This window comes from Daphnia pulex, chromosome 2 (assembly GCF_021134715.1).
Source record: "Daphnia pulex isolate KAP4 chromosome 2, ASM2113471v1".
Taxonomy (NCBI): Eukaryota; Metazoa; Arthropoda; class Branchiopoda; order Diplostraca; family Daphniidae; genus Daphnia; species Daphnia pulex.
In genome coordinates this window covers 10,620,519-10,645,358 of record NC_060018.1, presented here as the reverse complement: position 1 = coordinate 10,645,358, position 24,840 = coordinate 10,620,519, and the positions used below count along the sequence as shown (strand labels likewise).

Genomic DNA, 24,840 nt, shown 5'->3' with positions numbered 1-24,840 from the left:
TTTGGGTGGGAATGAGAGCCAAAATTCTCTTGACGAAGTCATCGCTTGAGTAAGAGGGAAACCACCTTTTTTAAAAAGTTCAATCAAACGGTGACAACAGGAAATGGCGGTGTCTGCATCATTAAATGAGTCTAGATAATTGTCCAGGTAAAAGTTATTTATAACCTTGTCGGCTATGTCGGCGTATTCTGGGTGGTCTTCGGCTATACGTCTTAAGACGAACGAACATGATGTGTGTGAGGAAGCGGCCCCGAAGATCTCGACCATCACTTCATAGGTCACCGGTGGCCACTATCTCCTGGCCGTCGCCACAAGTATCGGAAGGCGGCTTGATCCTCTTCTCTCACGCGAACCTGTAAAAACATCTTTTCAATGTCCATGGAAATCGGGTAGGGACGTTCCCTGAATTTGACTAGCAGGTCGTGCAGATTAGTTAGTAGCGACGGTCCATTAATGAGGCCGTCGTTGAGGCTAACTCCTTCATGTCGGCTGGCAGCGTCGAAAACTAAACGTGGTTTGTTTGGCTTGTTTGGGTTGATTACTAAGAAATGCGGAAGATACACCGTTCTTCCCACCGGGCCATCCAATTCAGCTCGAGTCAGTTGACTGGCAAATCCCGCTGCTACGTTTGCTTCGATTGCTTGCGTGTACTTGCTTACAAAATCCGAGTCCATTCTAAATCGATTTTCGTTGGCGTATAATCGGCGAAGCGTGCTCGTTCTGTTGTTCGGTAGGCGGATGTCTTCCGTCTTCCACGGTAGCCCCACTTCGTACCTATCGCCGAGGTTTCGTATCGTTTGGGTGAGAATTTCAATCGCTCTAGCCTCTTCTGCGCTATGCCGCTTTTGTCGTTTTGTTATGGAGTTGAACAGTTCCGGTGTGCACCAGAGCTGGACCGCTTCGTCTGCTTCATCTACTTGCCATGCGGCTGTTTCTGCGCATGTTGCATCGATCGGAGCAGGATCAGGATTGGTGGCTGGCTCGTATGAAATCTCTCCCATCGCTGTCCATCCGAAAGGTGTTAAAACTGCAACTGGCCCACTTCTGTCTGGAATTCGGCTCTCCAGATGTAGTAGCGCTCTTCCTGTGTTGGTCCCGACAAAACAGCCAATCTGTTTGGAGTCGACCACCAGTAAATCAAGGTCTCGTAAGTGGCTCCATTTCTGCTTCTCCTTTTCCCAATTCACGTTGAAATCGGCTCCTTTTAGCTCGGGAACTACGAGGGCGCGTTCTACATCGAAGAGTGGCTTTCTTGTCTTACACGGTGTAATTTGGCAACATACGATACTTATCGGCAAGGAAGGTGCTGCTCCAAATCATGCTCCGATCCTGCGTGGTATCGTCTTCCCTTTAAGCCCCAGCACGTCCGCGACTCTTCGAGTGATGAGTGTGGTGTTGCAACCGGTATCTAACAGCGCCAGCACTGTTATGCTCCGAGGGCCGTTATGTATTTGTATCCAGACATACAGCGGTAGATCGAAGGTTTTCTTCACGGCTCCGAGGCAGGCCGTGTCTGTATTGAGGTCTAGTCATTTTCGCGCTACTCGGTCTGCTCCGTGGAGCATCGTATGATGATGCTGGCTGCAATTGGCTACACCAAACGTCGCATCTGTTTTCCGGCACTCGTTACTGTTGTGGTTCCTCCCCAAACATCGGAAACAATTTTTAAGATCGTATACATCTTGTGCTCGTTGAGTAGGTTCCATGCTGATAAACTTGGGGCATAATGCCAATCGGTGACCGGGTTCTAATTTACACAGGCCACATTTATTACTTCCGGAACGTTGATCTGCATCCTTTTCAGTTGGCTTTCGGTTAACGAAATTCACTGTCGGTTGAAACATTCCAAGGCAAGGTTTCGGTGCTGGGATTGGATTTCGCCTCAGCTGCCGGGTCATGTCTCGTACGTTTCTGGTGCTCATCAATTCTTCTTCTATCCAAATATCTAAGTCGCGGAGCGTAGGTACCTTTGGTAGCAGCTTATGCATTTTTCTTCCCCAGCGTGTTATCATTGATGGTGGTAGCTTATGGACTATCTCGGCCAATGCCACGCTTGAATTAAGCTCGTGACCGTATCCAGCTGCTTCGAGTGTCGTTACCGCCCCGTGCAATTTTGTCACAAACTCGTCGACTTCTTCACTTTCTCTTAGTGACGGGAGCTCCATGAGTCTTCGTATGTAGCTTCTAACCACAAGATGCGGATGTCCGTATTTCCGATGCAGTTCTTGGAGGGCATCACGGTAAGCCATCGGCGTCGTCAGTACTTGGCTCATCCCTATTCGTAATCGGTTTTCCAGTTTTGAATGCAACATTGCCAGGCGTTGGGCGTCAGAAGTGAATACGTCGTGAACCATGCTCTTGAAGGCTTGTATGAACATGGGCCAGTCTTTTGGGTCGCCTCCGAATAGTGGTAGGTTGGGTAGCATGGCCATGGTTACTAACTGCTGATTTTCTGCACCGGTGCTGACTGGTGATGAAACAGTACAGACTTGTCTTGTGTGTTTGTACATGTACGTCCCATTCCGACTTTTGGAAACCTGAAACCATCATTAAATAGTATCAAGACTAAACTAAAAGAACACTCAGCGGGAACGACACCAGCGGAAGTGGTCCTACCTTTAATTAGAATTTCTCAATCGAAACTCCAAAAACAACTTGATTTAAAATTTAAAAAAATATTCCACACCGCGAAAAACCGGAAAATTCAAAAAATTTTAATCAAGGCAAAGATTGTGAACGAAACGAATGAAAAATGTGAAAATTTCGTTAGTAGCTGGTCGCAAATCACAGGCCAATAGAAAAATTACACAGCGCGAAGAATAGAAAATAACCAAGCAAAGCGAAGCGAATGAATAAACACTTGTGATAATCGACTGTAAAACGTCTCACGAAAACAACAACAACAAGCTTGACTCCCATTTTTGATGGTCGTAAGGATATCCGATAGGAAACTTACGGCGTATATAAAATAAAGAGAGAGAGAGAGAGAGACCCCCCGTCGAAATGCTACACAACAAACATCCGGTTTTTACGACCATTGTGTGGGTCTATAATACACACTATTAAAAACACACAATTGAAAAACACACGAGGGAGTATCTCTCTCCTGTTTGTTCTAAATCGCTTGTCAAGTGTTTGCGAGGCGGCCATAAATACGTCGAATAGCAAACTTGGGTGGCGTTCGTTTGCGCCGTGCACATCTCCACGAACAGATGCTAGTCAATAATTAGGCGTCACATTAATTTCATATTTTTCCGTTCACAAATAATTCACGTATGAATCAAAACCATTTTTTAACGAGGCCTATTCGATTAAATTTTATAAATAAATTAAAACCCCTACTCGCCACCAAAGGGGTAGGAGGAGGATCGGGTGATTTATTGATTACTTGCGCTAATGTAATGATGGGAAAGACAAATTTTATTTCTGTTGTAGTGGTGGTGGTGCTATTCACAAGACACGACAGGTCTTTTTTCGCGTCGATTGAAAAATACAGTAGCCGCACCGCTTCATCGTTTCTCAGCTGAAGACACTCAAACGGGGGATGGTGATGATGATGGATGGACGGGACCGGGAGAGAGAGAGAGATAACGACGACGGTAATATTACACAGACACACACAAGGTAGAGAGCGTTTGTTTACTGTGAAACGGCGGCAATTTCGATTGCGTCAGAATAGCGAGAGAGAGAATGAACGAAAAAAGACGACCGCACGTTTGATATCCGCAGAGACTATTATTGCGGTGTGTAGGTGACAGTTACAGTCGAATTTTACCCATTTGTTTACCAGACGCCATACACAACAAACGAGAATAATAGGCCCATTTAATTTTCCCAAGCAAAAATAAAAATTCAAAATAAAATAAAAATTCAATAAATAAAATTCAAAAATACCCGCCAGAAAATGCCGAAAGGAAAATTTTTTACTGATGATGATATTAAGTCTACTATTATAGATTCGAGTATGGCACACGACAAATAACAATATCAGTCCAAATGATTATTATATCCCTTGGAACTTGAAATGAACTTGAAAATCTCTTGCCGAAAAAAGAAATCATCATCGTCATCATCGGTGGTGGAGCTGCTGCGGGGCAAGCGGCGGGGACCGAACGACAAGCGACGACGCGTCAGTCTGGCGCCGAATGGGGCCTTACACACACACACACGTATATATGGAGATATGGCACTAGTTATAGCAAGAACCCTGCACCGGTCCGGCATCATTAGGGCCGGGGCCGCCACCTATACTCAGTAGCTGTAGAGAGAGCCCCCGCCCAGTCAATAATTACAGAGTACCTCACAAAATCCCCCCTCTCTACCGACTGTATGGCAAAAAAGCTCACTACCCCTTTAGATGGCGACAACCCCACAAGGTTTCAGCAACAAGTTTTCCAACCCCGGCAATTTCAAATTCCCATTTTAAATCGAAAATAGAGAGGTCAAATGTGATTGAATTTTGGAGAGTTCAACCTAATGTTTGTTTTCCATGACGTGAAAAATAATAAAGAGAAAGTCTACGAGGGGTTCGGTAAGTCGCTTAAGTCACGCCCTCTCTCAGATTTGTTCGGAAACCTTTTTTATTTTATTTTGCGGGCAGAGAAGAAAATTTCACGCCAGATCAAGAAAAGAGAGAACTCTCGAATCTCATTGGCTGTCAACTCTCTCCCCCCCATCCGTGTCCTTTCACCTTTCATCATCATCATATTCAAATCATCTCCAACGACACAAGTCAGACACGCACGGAGAGAAATCGATACTTACGTATAAGCTCGTAGTCTAGGCAACCAATCAAACAGTCCCTCCAGTGTGTTAATCTATTAAACACCTGTGATGGCGACACCATCGCGACACCTGGCACGATGTGTCAAAGTCAAACAGAGAAAAGGGGAAAGAGAATTCCGGGACCAATTCGTGATAAAAAACATTCCATCAATATTGACGCCGCTCTGTCAGCATTGTTGTGATTATTGTCTTTGCTAGCAAAATTGTCAAGGCCAGCTAATTGAAATTTTACGCTCTTGTTGAGTGATTTGTTACAGTGATAGTGATAGTTCGTTTTAAGGTTATTTACCCACGGAGAAGATCGTCTTTCAGGCGGAAGCACATACTGGATAATTTCTGAAATATTTGAAAAATATGTTTTTCTGCCAAAGAAAAAAAAACATAAGTCTATATTAGAGTTGTTACACACACATGCAGTTGATTTCGTAAATTTTCGAAAACAAGCAATACATTCATGACAAACTGTTTTTCTCATTATGTAGGAGCTGCCAAATGTTGAGCATGGGCCAGATTGACCATGATTGAGTCGTTTTGAATCTCTAGTCGAAGTTTGCCTTTCAGCAGGAACCATAAAGGTTTTACACACCCATGCAGGTGACTAAATGATATCGGAAACAAGCCAAGTGAAATCTGAAGAAAACATTACAGAATTTTCTCACATAATATTAATATGTCTTTCTTTTCCAGAGAAGAATCTGAGGCTACATTACAGATTTTAAACTGACATGCAGGTGACTTTATGTTATCGGAAAGAAGCCAAGTAAAAAGTAATGAAAACACTACAGAATTTTCCATGTATTATTTAAATGTCTTTCTTTGCCAGAGAAGAACCTGAGGCTATACTACAGGTTTTACACACACATCGGGTGATTTAATGTTATCGGAAATAAGCCAAGTAAAATCTAATGAAAACTGTTGTCCAATGATATAGGAGCTGTCAAATTTTGAGCATAACTTAATGACGAAATTCTTTATAGTAACGCTCGAGTTATTCTGGCTACGGATATAGTCAGCTTAGGTGAATGTTCACAACATTGTTATCATGAGCTTATAAACATTCTTGAATGTTTTAGGACTCGTTATTCCTACGTTACCGCTGATCATCGATCACAATCTTACATCCGAAGTCTAACACCACAGAAAACGTGCCTCTTGCTAGAGACATTGGTTCGGCGACGTTAATCAACCCAACCAAAATCACAAGAGCTCAACAAATTCAACATCACAGGTAGGCTATGGATTTTCTTTGCCCACTTCATGTTACAGTCGAAGAACCAGCTTGCTGCATTTTACTCAACAGGAAAAGAAGTCATCACAATTTTAAGAAAGTGGCTATTGGTGTCTGTGACGAAAAGACAACAGGAAATCTAGTTGGGCCAGCCAGATATTCGTGTCAGGGGAAAAACGAAGCTTATACGGTTCAACCTCATCTGCCGCAAATATAACTTTTGATTCGGATTAACGCCTGTAACGTTGTCGAGAAATACAATTATTAGATCTTTTTTCGCTTTCCTGGTTCCTTTTTTCTTTCCTTATTGTCCATTCACCTTTTATTATAGTTTTCGTTATTATCGTTTTCGTAAATTATAAAGTAAAAAACGCCAACCTTTTCAAATGAAATGTTTATTTAATATTTGGTCCAATGGCCGTCGAATTTCTACGACTAAGCGAAGCCGGAAATCATTGAATAGGAAAGCTTTCGCCAATAAGTAGCATTTGGTCGGTACCCATCCCAAATAGAATTAACCCTATCTAAAACTTCATCCGCAGTACGAGGCCGAAAGAATTCGCAATCCTTGACCACATCCCCCGAAACGTTCTCTATAGGGTTGAGATCTGCTAACATTTTGCGTGAATTTACACTTTTCTCCAACCAGCATTAAATACTTAATTCAATGTATAAAAATGTAGTATGCGTCACGAGTCAATGGTCATAGCACTCGTCTGTCAAATCAGAGGTAAATGGTTCAAATTGCCTTAATATTTGTTCTTCTTTCTTTACTACTTTCTTTTTTTAATGAAAAGTAGACGTTATCGAACACTTAAAACGTAAATAGAGGACGAAAAAAAAAGTTTGAAGAAAAATACTAAATTGCTGTCACATTTTCCCCACACTGCGTCTAAATGCCATACACACCACACCATCGGGGGCGCCTAGAGTCGGTAACCCTAGAAAGGAATAAACAATAAAAATTTAAAATGCCCCTAGGCCATGTCTGGCTTAAGTCCCATCCTTTTCGTCTCATTCCACTCGCCCCCTCCTCTTTTTTTGTCATAACGAAAAAATAGCCAAGTTCTTTGTTTGTATTAGTTTATTTTTCTCCCACTAGATGTTTTTTAACAATTGAAATCGCGTTCGGATTTTATTGCAGGGTACTGTACAAGCATACTAATTTCCCTTAGGGTATGTATACTCTTTTTTAACCCAGAATTTATTTTTGATGATCTTTTCAAGTTCAATTTGAACAACGTGGGGGTATACCCCACCCCCCGGTTGTGGTGATTTCTGGACGAAATGTTGGTAATGTGCAAAAATTTTTCCCGGAAGATAATCCCTAAATGTACATGACTAGAATAAATGAATGACTAGAACTGGAATACTTATGACTAGAAAAAATAAATGACTAGAATACATAAATGACTAGAATACGACAAAATACTTATGACTAGAATGACTAGAATTGGAGAATTTTAAAAAATAATACCACGTCTAACAGCTATCTAGCTACCAGTAATCTAAAAAATATATAAACAGAATGATTAAATTAATTTTGCAAAGCAGGGTGTCGGTAATCTGTATGACGCATGACGCATGATGCATGACGGTATTCTGCATGAATTACTTGGCAGAATCGGTTAGCATCGGCCAGAGCTAGCGATGAAGTTGAAAAAGCAAAAAAAGATGTTGCTGCGGCTAAGCAGGGCACCTCATCAACAATCCAAGTTGCAGACGAAAAGCTGTCTGCAGAAGTCAATGTTGCTGCTTCAGAATCCACCACGAAAGTAGAAACAGAAATAGAAAAGCCTAGTGAAGCGGAAGAAGCACCAGCTGTGACTGAACATGTTGCGAACAGCAAGAAAGAGGAAAAACCAGAAGTACAACCATCCACAAACCCCTAAAGAAGAAAAGCTGGTACCCTAAGATTCCAAAAACTCGAATCAAAATTCTGAAGCTACTGAACCAAAGGAGGAAGTTGGAGAAGTCAAACGTTTCACAGCCCATGAATCTCAGTCAGCAGTAGAAACTGAAACAGGCAAAGAGGAAGCCAAGGTTGAAGACACAGTAGTGACTGCTGACAATTCAAATGCCACCAAGGAAATTCAAGTAGAGAGCAACAACGAGGTGGAAACACCAGTTGGAGCAACAGAGGAAGTGCAGGGAGAGTCCCATGTGGGAGAAAAACAACCTGAAGGCAGTAAAGACGAAGAAGGTGAAAACGAAGAAAGGTGAGCTAGTTGAAGATGAAGAAAGCAAAGAAGTTGAAGGAGAACATGAAGAAGAAGAGGTCGCAGAAAGTGAACAGGATAGTGAAGAAAGTGACGATAGTGAAGGCGATAGTGAAGATGAAAGTGAATGCGATAGTGAAGAAGAAAAAGTTGATGGTGAAGAAAGTGACGAAAAAGATCCTCCAGCCAAGCCATTAGATGTTGATGAGACCACAAGAAACCACAATACATTCCGAAAAGAGGTGGCTTTTTTTAACATGATGTCAGGATTCGCGAAACAGTTGAAGAGGCAGCCGCGTAATTATAAAAGTTTTTTTTTTATTTTACTTGTTTCATTTTCAATAATAATATTTTTCAACGTTTGTGCAGTAAAGAGCCTGTAGCCAGAGTAGTACCGAAGAAGATGAGAAGTAAAGCAACCGATCGTTAGGGCCACGATATGTTTGACCCAAATCAGCAAGTGCCCAAGAGTAAGCAAGAATTGGTGGATCAATACGGCTACAACATTCGCCAGGAAGAAGCATCTCCAAGGTAATGGACGGTTAACGAGTTTGCAACAATCTACTTTTTACTAACCGTCTGGTTAATCTATTTTCAAAGATTGGGCCTTCACAGACCTTTTGGGCGTGGTCGTAACGAGAGCCATGTTACGCCATCGAAAGATGGAGATGCTTATTCTCGGCCTCGCGGACGAGGTGGTGTCGCCTCAAGAGGCTGTACCTCAGAACGCGGCTCTGCCCCTAGCAAGGTAGCCTCGCCTCGACGGAGAGGAATGCGGAAGGTACACATTGTACGTGGCAATAGGGATACATACAACCCCAACTGCGGCATCTTTCCGAGACGCTAAAGCACCGCGCATCGTTTCTTTTGCCTAAATATTTTCTTGTATGCAAAGAAAATTCATAAATAAATGTTTCTTTTTCTTTAGTTCTCCTAGTTTCCTGGTTTTCTCTCTCAATTGTTATTTTTTGTACGTAGCCTATTTTTTAACGGCACGGCCCCGATGGGAAAGTGATGACTGACGTGTAGCTATAACACATAAATGGTAGTTTCTTCTGTTGCGACTCGAACCAATCCCTCTCTGTGTTTTGGTTAGAACAACAAAAAAGAACCGGGTGGAGCTGATGAGATGATGTTTTTTGGGATGGAAAAAACCGCTTGCAGAGCTTTTTGACTGTAGTACTAAAAATTATAATGATTGATCGCCTCTTCTGGATACGTCTAGTTTGTAGTAGTTCTCTCGTCTTCTTAGTCTTCATAGTTCCCAGATCCATGGGAAACTTGATGACTTTGAAGTAGTCCTGCGAAGAGAAAGTAACACAAAGACATTAGTGGTCTTGAAAGACTATAAGAACAAAACAAAACTTGTCGACTTACAGTCAAGCCATGCTTGATGGTGTCTACTGGCTCGTGGAATGGCCAAGCATGCCTGTGTTTCCACTGGGCTGGCAAAACAGTGCGCTGCAGAAATTGTAGCTGGTTTGTCGCTCTGCCAGGGCGGCTAGGCACAACTGGAGGCTGCACCATCCCGTTGATGGGTTCCATAATTGGTTCCTCTCTTGTAGGTTGGTCAGGTCTTGATTTCGGTGTTGACATCTAGAAACACGGTACATATTGTTAAAAAAAGCTACAAAACACTTTGATAAATAAAAAAAAGTCATACCTTTTCGTTCTTTTCCCTGTTTTTTTTCCTACACTCGGATTGGACAAATCAAATCTTGATAAGATTACAATTTCTATATATTGTCAATCTTATATGATGGTTATTTTTACACGAAATATTTAGCACAATCATTAGTTTCAACACAATTCACGTATTTTTTTTTTTTTTTGTTGGTAGGTTCTGGTGGGGGGATCTGGTGGCCATATTTATCACCAGGTGATGGGCGCGGTTGGCCCTTTCGCCTCGACGATGCTGTAGCGTTCTTTGTTTGGCTTGTGATGTCTTCTCGTTGATTGGGGTGTTCGTGTTGATTGATAAGTTGAGTTCTTTTGGCTAGATCTTTGTCGTTCTTCTTTGTTGCTTGGAGGTGTTTTGAGTAGGTATGAGGGAGAGGAAGTTTTTTAAGTTTTTATTTTGATTGTATTGATGTGTTTCGTTGCTTTTAGGAACTGGATGAGTAGCCTCTGGACTTCATGCTGTGTGTTGCTGTTATTTCTTGGGTTGAGTCCTAGAAGGTTACATAGATTGTGTTCCATGTTGTGAGTTGTAAAGTAACTGTTGATTTCTTGTCTTTCTAGTTCGAGTGCAGGACATTCTAGAAGGACGTGCTTTATTGACTCATCTTCATCTTCGCAGAACTGGCAGGTGGAGTCTAGCTGGTTGTTGAATCGAGCCAGTTTGGCTTTCAGCCTGTTGTGCCCTGTTCTGAGTTTGAACAAGACTCTTGTATTGTTTCGTGACTTGTGAGAGTGCCATTTCGTCGCTCCTGTCTTCGTTCTTGTGTGGGTATTATCTTTATATCTTCCTTTGTGCAATTCGTTTATGTTTATTTTCCTTAGGTATAGGCTAGTCGGTCAGTTGCTTCATTGCCTGGAATACCAACGTGACTTGGTATCCAGTACAGATTGGTGCCTGCTGACTTCAGATTATCTGCTGTGGTGAGTATGGCGTTAATGATGGGGTGTTTTTCTTTTTTTGATGATTCTATTGATTGGACGACCGATCTTGAGTCTGAGAATATTGTAAGTTCGGCCACTTCGTCGTCTAGATGGTAAACTAGTTCCAATGTTCTGTTGATGGCTTCGGCCTCGGCTGTGAAGACAGACGAGTTTCTGGAGAGGGTTGTTGCTTCCTCGATGTTAAGACTGGGGATTATTACTGCTGAGGTGGTTTTTCCTGTTGATTTGTTGAGTGAGCCGTCTGTGTAGGCGATGGTGGATGCGTTGAAGTGGTTGTGTTTGATCTCGTTAAAGAGTGCTCGTGCTTCTGAGGGATTGTTCATTGCCATTTCTTTGGAGAGAGGGAAGTATCTGATTGCGATTGGGGGTTCCTTCCAGGGTGGTCTTTCTTGTAGATGGGGGTATTGTTCAGGTTCAGCTTGGAATAGGTCTATGTCGGCTAGGATGGTGCTGCCCATGGCTATTTTGAGTGACGGTACGTTAAGATCTTTCCAGCTTTGGGGGGTTCTTCTTATCTCCCAGCATCTTTTGTGCAGGGGGTGGTCTTGTAGTTTTTCGATTCTGAAGATATAGCGAGCGGATAGCCAGGTTCTTCTAGTGTCTAGGGGTGGGATGTCGAGCTCGCATTGCATTTCTTTGATTGGGGTTGATTTAGGTGCTCCTAGGATAATCCGGAGAATGTTGTTCTGGACGGACTCGAGCTTTTCTTTTCTTCCTTTGCTGGATGATCCGTACACAGTGAGTCCATATTCTAGTCTGCTTCTGATTAGGGCCTTGTAGAGTATGCAGAGTGAGTCTATAGAGGGTCCGTGTTTTGATCTAGAGAGGACTTTGAAGAGATTTTGAATTTTAATTGCTTTGCTGATGGCTACCTCGGTTTGTTTAATCCAGCACAGACTTTTGTCGAAGTGGATCCCTAGGTGTTTGACTCCATTAGCTTGGGGGATTCTTTTGCCATTCAGGAATAGTAGGGGTTCAATTTGGGTTCTTCTCTTCCTGCTGAAGTTTACTAGGATGGGTTTTTCTGGCGAGAATTTTATTCTCCACTTTTTGCTCCATTTGCTGACAGCGTCTAGATGGGGGATGAGTAGTTCTTCCGCTTCTTGGCCGTCGCTTGAGTGGATGTGACTTTCAATGTCGTCAGCAAACATGTAGGTTTCTCCTGGTGGTTGTAATGTTGGGAAGTCATCTATCATCATTATCACCGAAAATAGGAAAGGGCTGAGAGGGGATCCTTGGGGGACTCCGACTTTTAAGGGGCGGTCATCCGATAGGGTGTTGCCTATTCTTACGTTGTAGGATCGATTGCGGAGGAGGTTGTTGAGCCAGCCCAACATGTTGCCGTTCACGCCTTTCGTGCTTAGCTTGTAGAGGAGTCGTTTGATCCAGGTGGTGTCGAAGGCTTTAGCGATGTCGAGGAAGATGGCGTAGGTGTTGAGGGGCCTTGTGTTGTTGAATCCGTCACGGATGTAGTGCTCGAGTCCTGTCAGGTTGTCTATCGTGCTTCTTCCTTTCCTGAAACCGCATTGAGTCTTCAATCTCAGGCCTTTTGTTTCAAACGACCATGATAATCTTTGGTTGATAATTTTCTCCATTATTTTTCCGAGGCAGGATGTGATGGAAATGGGGCGGTAGGACTCTGGTTTTTCTGCTGGCTTGTCGGGTTTTCGAATTGGGATGACGGTGGCCGTTTTCCAGTCTGGAGGGACGAAGTGTGTCGTGAGCATGCGGTTGAAGAGGTGAAGAAGGTGCGTTTTGTTGGTATCCGTTAGATTAGCGATCATTTGATTGTGAATTAAATCTCTTCCCATGGAGTTGCTGTTTAGTTGTCTGGTTGCGTAGTTTAGTTCGTTGCTTGTGATTTGGGAGTTTAGGGCGTTGGGTTCGCTGGATTCGATTCTTTTGATTATGTTGAGCTCAAGTCTTGGATCGTATGGGATGTCTTCGCTTTGGTGGTCATATTGGATGGAGAAGATTCTGGTTTTTTCTTTTGCTGATGTAATGATTTGATTTGTATCGGGGTCTTGTATTGGTGAGCAGTTGAGGTCTGGGGCTCGTTTGCCGTTGATCCACGCCTTGGTAAAGGCCCAGGTTTTAGTTGCGTTGCTTTTTGGGCTGAGGTTGTTGATGAACTTGTCCATTGAATCTTTTCTGGCCTTGTTAATTATTATTTTTTTTTTCGTTTTCTTTTATTCTCCAGGCTTCTTTGTTGGACTCGCAGTTTACTCCTCCTTTGCTGGGGTCGCATCGATTTCGTGCTCTTCTTGCTTGAGCTACTGCTTTCTTGCAATTTACTGTCCACCACGCTTGGGCAGGTTCCGGTTTGACTTCTTCGGTTGGCTTGGAGAGCTTGATTCTGCTGGCTTTGTTGGCTTCCATGATGGCGTTGTAGTAAATCAGGTATTTGGTTTCGGTGTTTTCTGTTGTGTAGTATTCGCTGTTGTTGATAATTCTGTTGATTTCGTCGTTCCAGGTGATCCAGTCGGCTTCTTTGAAGTTCCAGGTTGGTGGTCGTGCGGTGGATATTGGGGTGGTGTTCAGACTTGACTTTGATGTGGATCGGGAGGTGGTCGCTGTTGAGGTGGGGGCCGGTCGTTATTTCGGATGTCAGGGCCAGATGCGGTGACATTAGTGTCAAGTCGATGGTTGAAGAGGTGAGTGTAGTTGGGTTTTTTCTTGTGCCTAAATTTGGAGGGGTTGCTAATTCTAGGTCGATGTCTTCTTCTAGGATGTGGGCGATGGCGCGTCCGCTTTGGTTAGGGTGGCTAAAAGTCGTCTCCCATCTGCCGTGATGGGCGTTGAAGTCGCCTCCTACGATTAGATTTCCGCCTCTGCCCTGGATTAGCTGGTTGAGTTCTTCTTCCTCGAGGGCGCTTCCGTAAGGTACGTAAACAGAAAATATGTCCATGAGGTGATTCTGATTGTTTCTTTTTATGGCTATAGATACGCCAATTGCTTCTAGAGTTTTAAACTAGGGTGAAGGTATTTGGTGAAACTGAAGTGACTTGTGGATTAATATGGCGACTCCGCCGCCTGGACGGTCCGTCCGGTTTTTGTGAGCTACATGATAATTTTTAAATTTAACTGAAAAATTGTCCTTCCAATAGGTTTCTGAAATTAATACTATCAGGGGTTTGAAGAGATGGAGGTGGTATTTGAATTGAACTAAATTTGCTTTTGTTAGGCTTCTTGCGTTGTATTGAATAATCAACATCATTTGTTTCTAATGGTTGGTGGGGTTGCTGAGTTGTATTTGCTTTGGAGTCTTTTTAGGTACGGGTTAGTGTGCTTGTCTTGGGGGGTCTTGGGGGTTTGGATTGGTTGTTTGTTCTTTTCTCTTGGGTTCGGGGGGTTTGGTTCTTCGTGATGGTCTTCTTCAGTGGTATCGCTCGGCTCTTCTTGATGATTCTCTTCCATGGTGTCGCCTGTATCTGCTAGCGAGTGGAGATTTTGGATTAGATTTATCAGTTTGTCTAATTTGTTGTTTGTTGAGCTGTGTCCTTTGTTGAGGTTGGATAGGGTGTTTTGGATCTGGTTGACCGAGTCTTCGAGGCCATCGATTTGTTTTCTAGTGTTCGGATTTTCTCCCGTTCCGTTCGGAGTTGGTTCATCTCTGCTTGGATGGCCAGGATTTAGCTTTTTAGTATCTCTGCATCTGGGTTTGTTTCAGTGTTGGGCAGGTTTCTCCTGACTGCTTGGCTGTAGGAAGATTTTCGTTCATCTATTTGAGAACGTCCGTCGTTGATGGTTCGGGAGATAGCTCTCATTTATGAGAACTTGGGGCAGTTGGGTGAGCTTGAGGGGTGGTTGTTGTTGTAGTTGACGCATTTTGGGGGTGCGGAGCATTTGGTCATGTCTTCGTGAGGCTTCCCACAGTTTGCGCATACCTCTTCGTTGCTGCAGAAGTTAGCGGTGTGACCTATCTTCTGGCATCTCTTGCATCTGAGGGGATTGGGTCTTTGTGTTTCAGGGTGGAAGACTAGGCCATTGAGGAAGATTTCTTGTGGGGGAGGACCTTCAAATTCTAGGGCGACAGTGGTGGATGGCAGTTTTTCTGTACCTTTAATGTGGTGAAGCGGTGGACATTGGTTACCTTGTATCCTTTTTGTTTGAGCGCTAGGTGGATGTCTTCGTCGGTGTCGCCTGTTGGTACTTGTCTGATAACCATTCTCTGCTTAGTGAAACTATTTGGGAGTGAGCAGGAAACTTCTATGCTGTCGTTCAGGACTGATGTGGTTTTCAGTAGTTCGTCTTGTTGTTTGGTGGAGGAGGGGCGGATGATTAGGTCGACTCCTTGAGCGATTGAGACTTTGTCAAAGCGGCCATATTTCAGTTCGAGCTCATTTATGATTAACGAGATTTGATCAGATTTCATGTTCTTGAAGGTGGTGTTCTCATCTCTTTTCATGAAGATCGGCGGTAGCGTGTTGTTCACGTGGGAGCCCATGGCTCTAGAGAGGGGAAGGATCGGGCGGGATCGGCCTGGTGCCGGGCTCTTTCCTTGTCTGTGCAGGCGCGGGGGAGTGGCACTTTGAAGAGAGAAGGGGGAGTGGATTTTTAAGCACTTTTTGACACGTCTATTCACTTTCAGGACTCAAGGTGGACTCCACACAATTCACGTAGCCACCAAGTATCTAAAAAATTTGAAAACCCAACAAAAATAACACAGTCGAGGGGGCTTGGAAAAACAATAGGAGTATCTTTGCGCATGAAGTCTGTCCTTGCTCGAGAGAAGATACGAGATAATTATCTATTGCTCTTATCTATTGTTCACCAACAACGACACAGTCTGTTTTAGTTAGTAATTTTTGAAAGTAAAACTATAAATAAAATCAAAATTTGAAAAATTCAGTTTTTTTCATCAATCGGACTGCAAATTCAGTTTCTTTCATATTCAGTCCGTTTTTTTGTAATGCTCAATCTAAGCAACGACTTGCGATAATCACCGAAAGGAATAGATAAACGTTTAGATGCAAAGAAGAATTCTCTTTAGTGGTTAGTTATGTTAATCGTGGTACTTTAATTAATTGTGATTTACCAATTTTTTTAATAAGTACAAAAACAATAAATTTATACAATTGTTTTTAAGTTATCCTGTTGACTAATAAAAAAAATTGATAGCATATATATATGTAGCACTGAATATAAGCAACCACTAGTGAAATTCAACAAAACAATTATTTATTTGCGTAAAGCAATTACCACGTAATCATATACAGGATATATACAGTTATCTGATTTTAATAGGTGGTTTCTTGTATCTGCAAACCGTTTAAGTTGTCATACATGTAAACATTAAGTTATATAAACAACTGGAAAATGAGAACAAATGGGATTGTAAGATATCACTAGTTAAAACCTACCCAAATAAAAGGAAAATATTTTAAAAATGTTATGTTACATCACATTTTTATCCTACACTCACGATTTCAATTAGTGAATTACTAATTATTAAAGAAGTAGCTGTAGCCGTTCGTGAACTGGAATGCGGCGTCCAAAGAACTGGGCAGACCTTCCCAGTTGGAAATGTTTTTGGGAAACGTCGATTTAATGGGCGGCTTCTGTTGCGGGTCGAACCGCCAATATTGGCTCCCTACAAGTCCAATCATTGGTCAATCAAAAGATAATAAATGTTAAAAGCTCTTTTTTATTCATTTATTGACGGCATACCTGTGAAGAAATAGATTTTGCCGTTGCCGCTCCAGACGAGGGCCGTGTCGATGTTGCTGGGCACTCCGGCGAATCCTTCCCAGAGATCCTTTGGGTAGTCGGCGTTCAATTCCAAATTTGTATAGCGCCAATATCTGGAGCCCTTTTTTTAAATTTTGGGTTGCAAATTATTATTAGGTTCTTTTCATTATTATTAGCTGCTCACGGAAATCGATATGAACTAATTAGCGGTGATGTAATTATATGTCAGTTATACCTTGAAGAAGTAGGTGGGGCCATTGGTGAAAAAAAAGGTGAAAGCGGCGTCAATGTTTCCAGGCAGGCCTTCCCAATCCGCCCGGATGCTACGCGGATAACTGGGAGCTACGGCTTCGGCTTCCAATTTCCAATACTTTTTACCTGTTATTGCGTAATAATGATTTATTTGTGATTATATTTCATTGGGGAATTTTCTCTTTTAAATCGCAAGGTCATCCGCCAATGTGAAAATTATGTTCGTAACGTATAATTTTAAACGATGGGCACGAAGCCGGCCCAAAGCCAAAGGAACGACGTTCAATTCCTTCTTCTGAGATAATACCCAACAACACCACAACTGGAACCATCTCTGCTCATTGCTAATGAAAGGGTTTTCAACACAAATTGGACACACACATCTTTTGTCATGCCTTTTAAGAAATTAGAATCAACAAATCTAAAGACATTAGTTGAACCAGAACCACCAATAGCAAATGATTGCCTGACACACATTCCTCCAAGAGGTACATTAAAGACCTATCCACCATCTCAAATATTAAACTTCTTGAAAGACACTTGCTACTATTTTCACCAAAGCAGCGTCACCCAACTGAACTTCATAAAACTCCAAATGATATTTAACAATATCAGCAATGGCTCGAGTGTCAGCAGCGGAGCGAGAACTGCAGCAGTAGATGAAGTTGGTGATTTTGGTCAGCTTGAATTTTGATCAGCAGAAACCATGGACACATGAAGTTGGCATAAAGCCACAGGAACGATGGGCACATGAAGCCAGCATAAAGCCACAGGAACGATGGGCACAAGAAGCCGGCATAAAGATACAGGAACGATGGGCACATGATGCCGGCATAAAGCCACAGGAACGATGGGCACATAAAGCCGACATAAAGCCACAGGAACGATGAATCAGAATCAGAATCAAATTCAGTACCAAAGGATTGGAGATTGACAAGAAAAGCCAGCAAAGACCCAAAAGTTGATAAAAGAGTGCAGGTATCTTGGATTTCATCAGTTCGTTCCCAGAGACCAAGTCCTGTTATTGGAAAAAAAGGAAAAACAAATCTATTTTGATACTCTAAACAATGGACTTGCTAACAGTTCAATTGTGAAGTACCCGCTGCAAAGTATCCATGCAAATTAAAATTCCTTCTTGGAGTGGTGTCAGCACAGGGTCATTCACCAATGGAAGAATGAACAGAGAAGCTTCATCAAGTAATAATAATAATAATAATAATGTATTAAACTTCTAAAGCGCCTTTTCCATAAACATGTTCAAAGGCGCTTTTCCCGACGAGCACGGTTATCAATTTCATCTTTAAACGCTACAGTAATAAAATGTGTTTTAGGTCGTTAACAAAACTGGGCAAGGGAAGTTGCATTACGGACAGTCGATGGAAGGGAATTCCAAAGCTTAGGGGCATAAACTGTAAAGGATCGAGAACCATATGTCTTTGTGCGGGGTTTAGCAGTTATAAGTCTATCACACGCCAGACGAGAAGAGACAGGTAAGCGAAGAAGGGAGTGAAGATATCGAGGGGAGAGGCCTTTCAAACAACGATAAGTAAACACGGCAATCTTATAGTCAATTCTAAATACAATGGGGAGCCAATACAGATCAAAGAGAATGGGGTGGATTGAGTCGAACTTCTTGGCACCAAAGTAGGCGAGCAGCAGTATTTTGGACACGTTGAAGGCGATCCAATGAAACCCTCGATAGGCCAGCAAGAAGAGAATTGCAGTAGTCTAGAGTCGTCGTCCTAGAGATGACAAAAGCATGGATCAGTTGAGCAAGGGCTGCTTTAGAGAGGAACTTCTTCAGCTGGGAAATTCTTCTTAGGTGGAAGAAGGCATTCTTGCAGATCAAGCGTATTTGGCCATCCATTGATAGATGGGAGTCAATTGGGACCCCAAGACTTCGGACAGATGACACAGGATTGATTTTCTTATCGCCAACCTCCAGGGACAAATCAATTTGCTTTGCAACGCCGTATTTAGAAAACACCAACAGAACCTCCGTCTTCATATCGTTATATTTCATCCGATTAAGAGCACCCCACCTTTTCATCTCTTCAATGCAGGCAGGCAGGGAAGAGATTGCCTTGCGCTGTTCAGCTCCAGTAGGTGTTATCCGGAATCGAGTATATTTCTGATCATCGTCGGCATACTGATGATCATCAATACCGTGCCTGGTAGATATGTCATGAATTGTACTGGTGTACAAATTGTATAGAACAGGTCCAAGAACAGAGCCTTGGGGAACACCAAAGGGAGATAAACAAGAGAGGACGTATTACCAGACACACTAATTGATTGACAGCGACTAGACAGGTAGGACTGAAACCATGCAAGACTGAGACCACGAATACCGAAACGGACAGCAAGGTGATCAATAAGAATATTGTGATAAACCACTAAACCAGATCAAAGGCCGCGCTTTGGTCAAGAAATGCCATCACAACACCAGTAGGGGAGACCGGGGCTATGTGGGACATGGGGCTACATGGGACATCGCAGTTTTGAGCATGTTCCCGTAATTTTTTTTAAATAATTTTTTTACCCAACATGGGGCATGGTAAATGCTCAAATATAGTAAAAAAAATTATTTAAAAAAAATTACGGGAACATGCTCAAAACTGCGATGTCCCATGTAGCCCCATGTCCCACATAGCCCCGGTCTCCCCTATCTTTTTCATCAACAGAGAGAAGGAGATCATTAAAAACTTTCAATAGCGCAGTCTCAGTGGAATGGTAAGGTCTGTAGGCCGATTGGACAGGGACAAGGAGGGACTCGGAGTCAGATTCTAAGTGTGCATACAGTTGTTTAACAACCACCCGCTCAATAAGCTTCGATAGAAAGGAAAAATTGGAAACAGGTCGATAATTGCTTAGTATTTCCGGGTCGATGTTTGGCTTCTTCAGCAGCGGAGTGATCAGGGCTAATTTCATGGTATCCGGAAACACACCGGATAACAGAGAAAGATTTACAATCTTAGTTATTGCGGCAACAAGGACGTCGACCAGGTTCTTTAAAAGATAAGTGGGAATGGGATCAAGGAGACTAGACTTCGTAGGACAGCAGAGGAAAGTGATGTAACCTCAGCAGTAGTTACTGGAGAGAACGATGAGAAAGTACGAGACGTCAAAGAATACTCAGGTTCCAGGTCCGAGCCAGATAACACGAGACTAGACCAGATATCACGAACTTTAGTAAGGGAAAGCAGGTCATCATATGTGACGGAAGTCGAAAAGATGGCTTCTTGAGGAGGAATGAATCGACAATCTTAAATAACGACTTCTTCCCAGTTTGCTCGACGATCTTGGAGTTGAGAAAATTCACTTTTGCGGTAGAAATGAGACTCCGCAGGTCAGCTAGAGCCTGAAGTAAGATCTCCTTATCAATCGCCAAACCGGAAAGTTTCCATCTTCGTTCTAACCACCTCACTTGCTTCCGCATGGAGTGGATGTCAGCATTATTCCATGGGTTGTCCGGTGAATGTGAATTGTGAATATCCTTTTCTGAATAGGGGCGTGCTTGTTGAGAACCGCGGCTAATCCTTCGTTGTACCATTCTAGAAGAGTGGTTACGTCGTTAGTCTCCGCAGTGAAAAGTTGGAGATTGAGCAGATCAGTCACGAATAGATCAAGATCCAAGGATTTGAGGTCTCTGAATGTGACAGCTTTTTTTAGACGAACTGGACGACTAGCCCGAGCAAACCAGTTGAGGGCAGAGTGGTCAGTGAGTAAATTAGAGACATGAAAGTCAAGGACTAGATTATCGACTGACCTCGACAACACTAGATCTAGAGTGTGGCCACCGTGATGAGTAGATTCACCGACTTGCTGAGATAGGTCACACGATTCTACGAAGGAAAGAAACTTCTGACCGAATGAATTAGATTCAGAGTCCACATGAATATTAAAATCGCCCACAATCAGTAACTTTGAAGGATGAGGCAGGAGAAGTTCAAGCAGGTCAGCGAAGTCAGTCAGGAATTGGTTTGGACTGAGTGATGGAGGTCGATAGATAACGACTAGCCGCAATGTCACACCATTTACGCATACAGAGGCGTATGGGTATTCAAAAGAATCTGGACAGAAGTCAACTGAGAGAATACCGACACGGAGAGAGTCACGAAAAAACAAAGCCACTCCACCACCGCGGCCACGAGATCTCGGGCAGTGAATAGCCGAGTAGCCAGATGGACAAACCTCTCGAAGTATGGTATCACCGTTTTCTTCATTAAGCCAGGTTTCAGTTACAGCCAGGACATCAAGACCGGTTACAGTTAGATGGTGGGAAATGACATACTTGTTGCTGACGAGAGACCTGGCATTGACCAAGCAACAATATAGGAATTTCTTAGCAGCTCTGTTAATCTTCACCGATTTGCCTCTTCTACAACCACGACGAGAAGGAAATACAGCCGGGATGCCCAGTGATCTGACAATCATCAAGGATTTATCAGAAAGTCGTGTCGGACACAGAGAGGAAAAACGAAGAGAAAATAAGGTCTGCTTCGAATACCGCCGTAGGGGACTTGGGTAAAACATTGCACGGCACAATCACACTGACGATACAGGAGAGACACAAGCAAAGATCTGCCAAGGACAAAGTATTCAGCAAAACAAGTAGTCAATAATGACAGTTAACACATAAAAAAAACACATTCAAAAACAGAAACACTACTAGAATCATTGAAATTGTCGGGAGCTCAATTTGGTGCTGTCTCAGTGGGCGCGACTCAGCAGACGACTGTACGGGAACGCTGACTGCTGATTGAAGGAATGAACGGAATTGTTCGCATTCATGAAACGGCGAACTGATCTTGATTAGTTAGGCCATGACTAGTCCGAGAATGCAAAGGCACATCTTCTTACCCTAAATATTTTTGAAGCCAGTAATAATTGAAACAGAAACGTTGAATAACGACGACGTTAAAAATTGGAATAGATTTAAGTCGAGAACCTTGCTCATTATTATCGTCAGACTCCTCATTGGTCCCAGCACATCGATTTTTATAAGGAAGAAGCCCTAATTTCTTTAAGCTTTCATTGACGACATAATAAAAAATGGCGAATTAACGCAATCTTGTTAACATTACTTAACTGTGTAGAAATTGCCTTGTCCATATGCTTTTGGGAAACTCCACGGAGCCTTGCAAACAACTTCAAGTGTTCTGACTCTTTCCGTGCTCCGACACTTTCCGGGAGCACTTTATAATGCAACAGCACAGTAAAACTGAAGAAGACTATAGCCTGAACAACCATGGCAAGAAAGTAGCGGCCAAGGTAATCCCACTCGAAGATATTTCGCTGGTAATCAAGTACTGGTACACAAGAACCAAGTAATAAATCAAATTTCGATATTCATATTCAAACATGTTAAAATCTTACCAAGAAGCTCAAGTCTTTGGGTAGTTTAATGTACTTGCGCCATGTCAATCATTCAACGACCAAGGCAGTAGTGAGGAAATATTAAATAAACTTCGTTAAGAATACTTTCAATCAATTTCAATTGCTGAAAATAAAATAAAGAGTTAATTAAAGAGTTACTTTCAAAAACGCACTAGTGATAAAGTACTGCGTCGTCGAAAAGTTGAAGAACGAAAGAGGAAATCGTGGTGATGACTCAGATGTATTTCCACATATTTCCTCACGCAAAACTGACAAAGGAAGAACTAGGGACGGAAAAAAAAACCAAACTAGCTGAATACATTAGAGCGATTGCTGATAATCAATTAAAACAAAATTCAAAGGTATTAGCTATCTATGATCAACAAATGATCAGCAATAATGCTGAAACACAAGAATCAAACTGTAATCACCCGTAGAGGATCAATAGTAGAATCATTCCTGCGATATTTTTAGGACTAATGTAAGCTTGTTGATTGAATCCAATGAATATGAAGATAACTAATGCGCTAAGTATCAAATAATTCATCTAAAATGTTGCACATCAAAGCAGTAAAATTTGATTACTCTCAGTAATTTGAGTTTGTATCAATTAAAAAACGAACCATATCCTAAGTGTAAGACGCAACCCAGAAAGTAATAGGTTTCACTCCAGACATAAACTGCAGAAGCTTGGTTTATGGTTTTAGACTTCCGTTCTTCAACCAAGAAGATGAAAAACGATGCGGGTACAAAACTCATAGAAAAAATGACTGATATTGCGTGAAATACGCTGATACCAACTTGTTTCCTATGAAAGAGAGGAAAAGAGGCAATTAAAGCAAGTAGCCTAAAATATAAATTCTAGAATAATGACATGAACCGATCTCCTAGTTGCTTAGTTGAATAGTTCATAGGATGATTTACTGCTGTAATGTTATAAAATGTTTTTGATGTTGGCATTCAGGATCAAAAAATAACGTTGTTGATGGCATTCAAATACGAAACTGACGAAGCCCAAGCTTTGTGATCATATCAAACCTAGAAATCGAAATAAAGTTTTTTTATTTAATGCACAATAATTCACGACCTCAGTCAACATACCTTCACTTTATCAAAAGTACCACTTAAATGAGTAATATTTACTTAATTTACTCCATCTTCTTCACCGAAATCTCAAATGTTTCTCGCCATTTCAATGGTGACTCAGAAGCCACACCAATTACAACAAAGAAGCCCAAGACAAAGAAGAAGAAAGTAAGACTATATGGCATTCCAACGATCACCACCAAATGTCGACGTGTGGCAAAACGGCAATGTGCAATTATATTGTTTTTCACGGAATTCTGTTCGAATTTGTCGTCTGGTTTTCCAAAAACAACATCAAGTTTAGGAAAATAGTGTGATTATAGCTTACAATTGCTATCGGGATCTGCTGTCAATGTAAATTAAACTTATTCGTCTATTTTGTAGTTGTGCTTTTTCGTGTTGTTGTTGTTGAAAGTCCTCACTCACAACAAGATTTTTGCCTTAATTAATTCTTTTAATATCAGATATTAAGCTATGGCATCTGTTTCCGACCCAGAAAGTGATGTGTTCGTGGTCCTATAAACTAGCTACTATAAAACTAAACCTTCTTCATTCAAGACTCCTGTTTCACTTTACTCTTGTCTCACGTTTCACTTTACCATTGTTAGTATTACATAGTTTTTAGAAAAATTCTTAAAGTAAGTACAGCAGTTTCACTTACTACATGAATGTTTAATTTTTGCAGATGGGGATAATCGATTTTACTAGCTCCACAACTCAAGGGAAACGACAAAAGTTAATGCCAGTTGAAGAAAAAAACCAAAGAAAAAGGACCAAAGAAACAAAAAAAAAAGAAGGAGAACGGAAGAAAAGAAGAGAAGAAAGAAAAAGGATTTTTCTTTTACAATACCACGGTGGAGGTCGACCGAATCCTTTATAAAGGGTAATATTTTGTTGAAATGTGCTTGAGTTTTGTTTGTAATCAATTTTTTTTTGCGTTTACAACAGGAAGACCATGTATCTTGTCAAATGGATGGATTACGATAACACCGAGAATACTTGGGAGCCTTCGAGCAATATGCAAAATTGCAAGGAGTTAGTCAAGATATTCAATAAATTGTAAGTCAATTTCAATGTTTACCTAGAATTAACAATTTATTTATCGAAAATTTTTTGATAGGTTCAAGTAATTTGGCCTGCCAGTGCAACAGCTCACTGCTGCAGATGTGGCCAACCCACAGATCGCAACACTACACAACAACCACCTAATGGATCTAGCTGTGGTGGAAGCCCAGTTTTGGGGGTTAGTTAATCAAGGATACCGCGCTGGAATGGTAAGATTTTAATTTTTTTATAGTTCACTATTTATACATTTTATTAAAATTTAAAATTTGTAGCGTGTTAGAGGAGAAGATGCTGCAGCTGCATCCGCTGGTCCGCCGATGGGAGATGTGCGCCAAGCGACGGTCGACGGGCCAACGGACGAGCTTCCCGTAGTGGCCGTCAATCCAGCGGCGGCTGTAGATGAGCCTCCCGTAGCTGAGCCTCTCGTAGCTGAGCCTCTCGTAGCTGAGCCTCTCGTAGCTGAGCCTCTCGTAGCTGAGCCTCTCGTAGCTGAGCCTCTCGTAGCTGAGCCTC

General features: G+C 42.1%; 2 protein-coding genes and 2 long non-coding RNA genes across 6 annotated transcripts; 3 read left to right on the top strand and 1 right to left on the bottom strand.

Moving 5' to 3' along the window:
• Positions 1 to 1,529: 1,529 nt before the first annotated feature.
• Positions 1,530 to 2,432, bottom strand: LOC124207765. The gene has a single exon (XM_046605389.1). The coding sequence runs from the start codon at positions 2,430 to 2,432 to the stop codon at positions 1,530 to 1,532; it is 903 nt and encodes a 300-aa protein (XP_046461345.1).
• Positions 2,433 to 4,971: 2,539 nt separating this feature from the next.
• On the top strand, positions 4,972 to 6,282 carry LOC124205276. Of its 3 annotated transcripts, none has more exons than XR_006879277.1 (5): positions 4,972 to 5,379; positions 5,473 to 5,545; positions 5,609 to 5,803; positions 5,859 to 6,013; positions 6,086 to 6,282. It is a non-coding gene; the product is annotated as an uncharacterized LOC124205276 (long non-coding RNA). The 3 variants fall into 3 exon arrangements; XR_006879276.1 differs by having other exon boundaries at positions 5,473 to 5,552; positions 5,614 to 5,803; XR_006879273.1 differs by having other exon boundaries at positions 5,473 to 5,552.
• Positions 6,283 to 7,541: 1,259 nt separating this feature from the next.
• LOC124207757 lies at positions 7,542 to 8,662 on the top strand. Its single transcript, XM_046605377.1, has 4 exons — positions 7,542 to 7,574; positions 7,636 to 7,881; positions 7,973 to 8,232; positions 8,602 to 8,662. The coding sequence occupies exons 1-4, from the start codon at positions 7,542 to 7,544 to the stop codon at positions 8,660 to 8,662; spliced, it is 600 nt and encodes a 199-aa protein (XP_046461333.1).
• A 1,528-nt stretch (positions 8,663 to 10,190) lies between these two features.
• LOC124207336 lies at positions 10,191 to 10,566 on the top strand. The gene is made up of 3 exons (XR_006879896.1): positions 10,191 to 10,275; positions 10,342 to 10,410; positions 10,474 to 10,566. It is a non-coding gene; the product is annotated as an uncharacterized LOC124207336 (long non-coding RNA).
• The last annotated feature ends 14,274 nt before the right edge of the window (positions 10,567 to 24,840 follow it).

Coding starts and splice junctions, on each gene's coding strand:
- LOC124207757 (XM_046605377.1), top strand. CDS start 7,542: ATGATTAAATTAATTTTGCAAAGCAGGGTGTCG. Junction 7,575..7,635: donor TTTTGCAAAGCAGGGTGTCG/GTAATCTGTATG, acceptor ATTACTTGGCAG/AATCGGTTAGCATCGGCCAG. Junction 7,882..7,972: donor AGAAAGAGGAAAAACCAGAA/GTACAACCATCC, acceptor ACTGAACCAAAG/GAGGAAGTTGGAGAAGTCAA.
- LOC124207765 (XM_046605389.1), bottom strand. CDS start 2,432: ATGGCCATGCTACCCAACCTACCACTATTCGGAGGCGACCCAAAAGAC.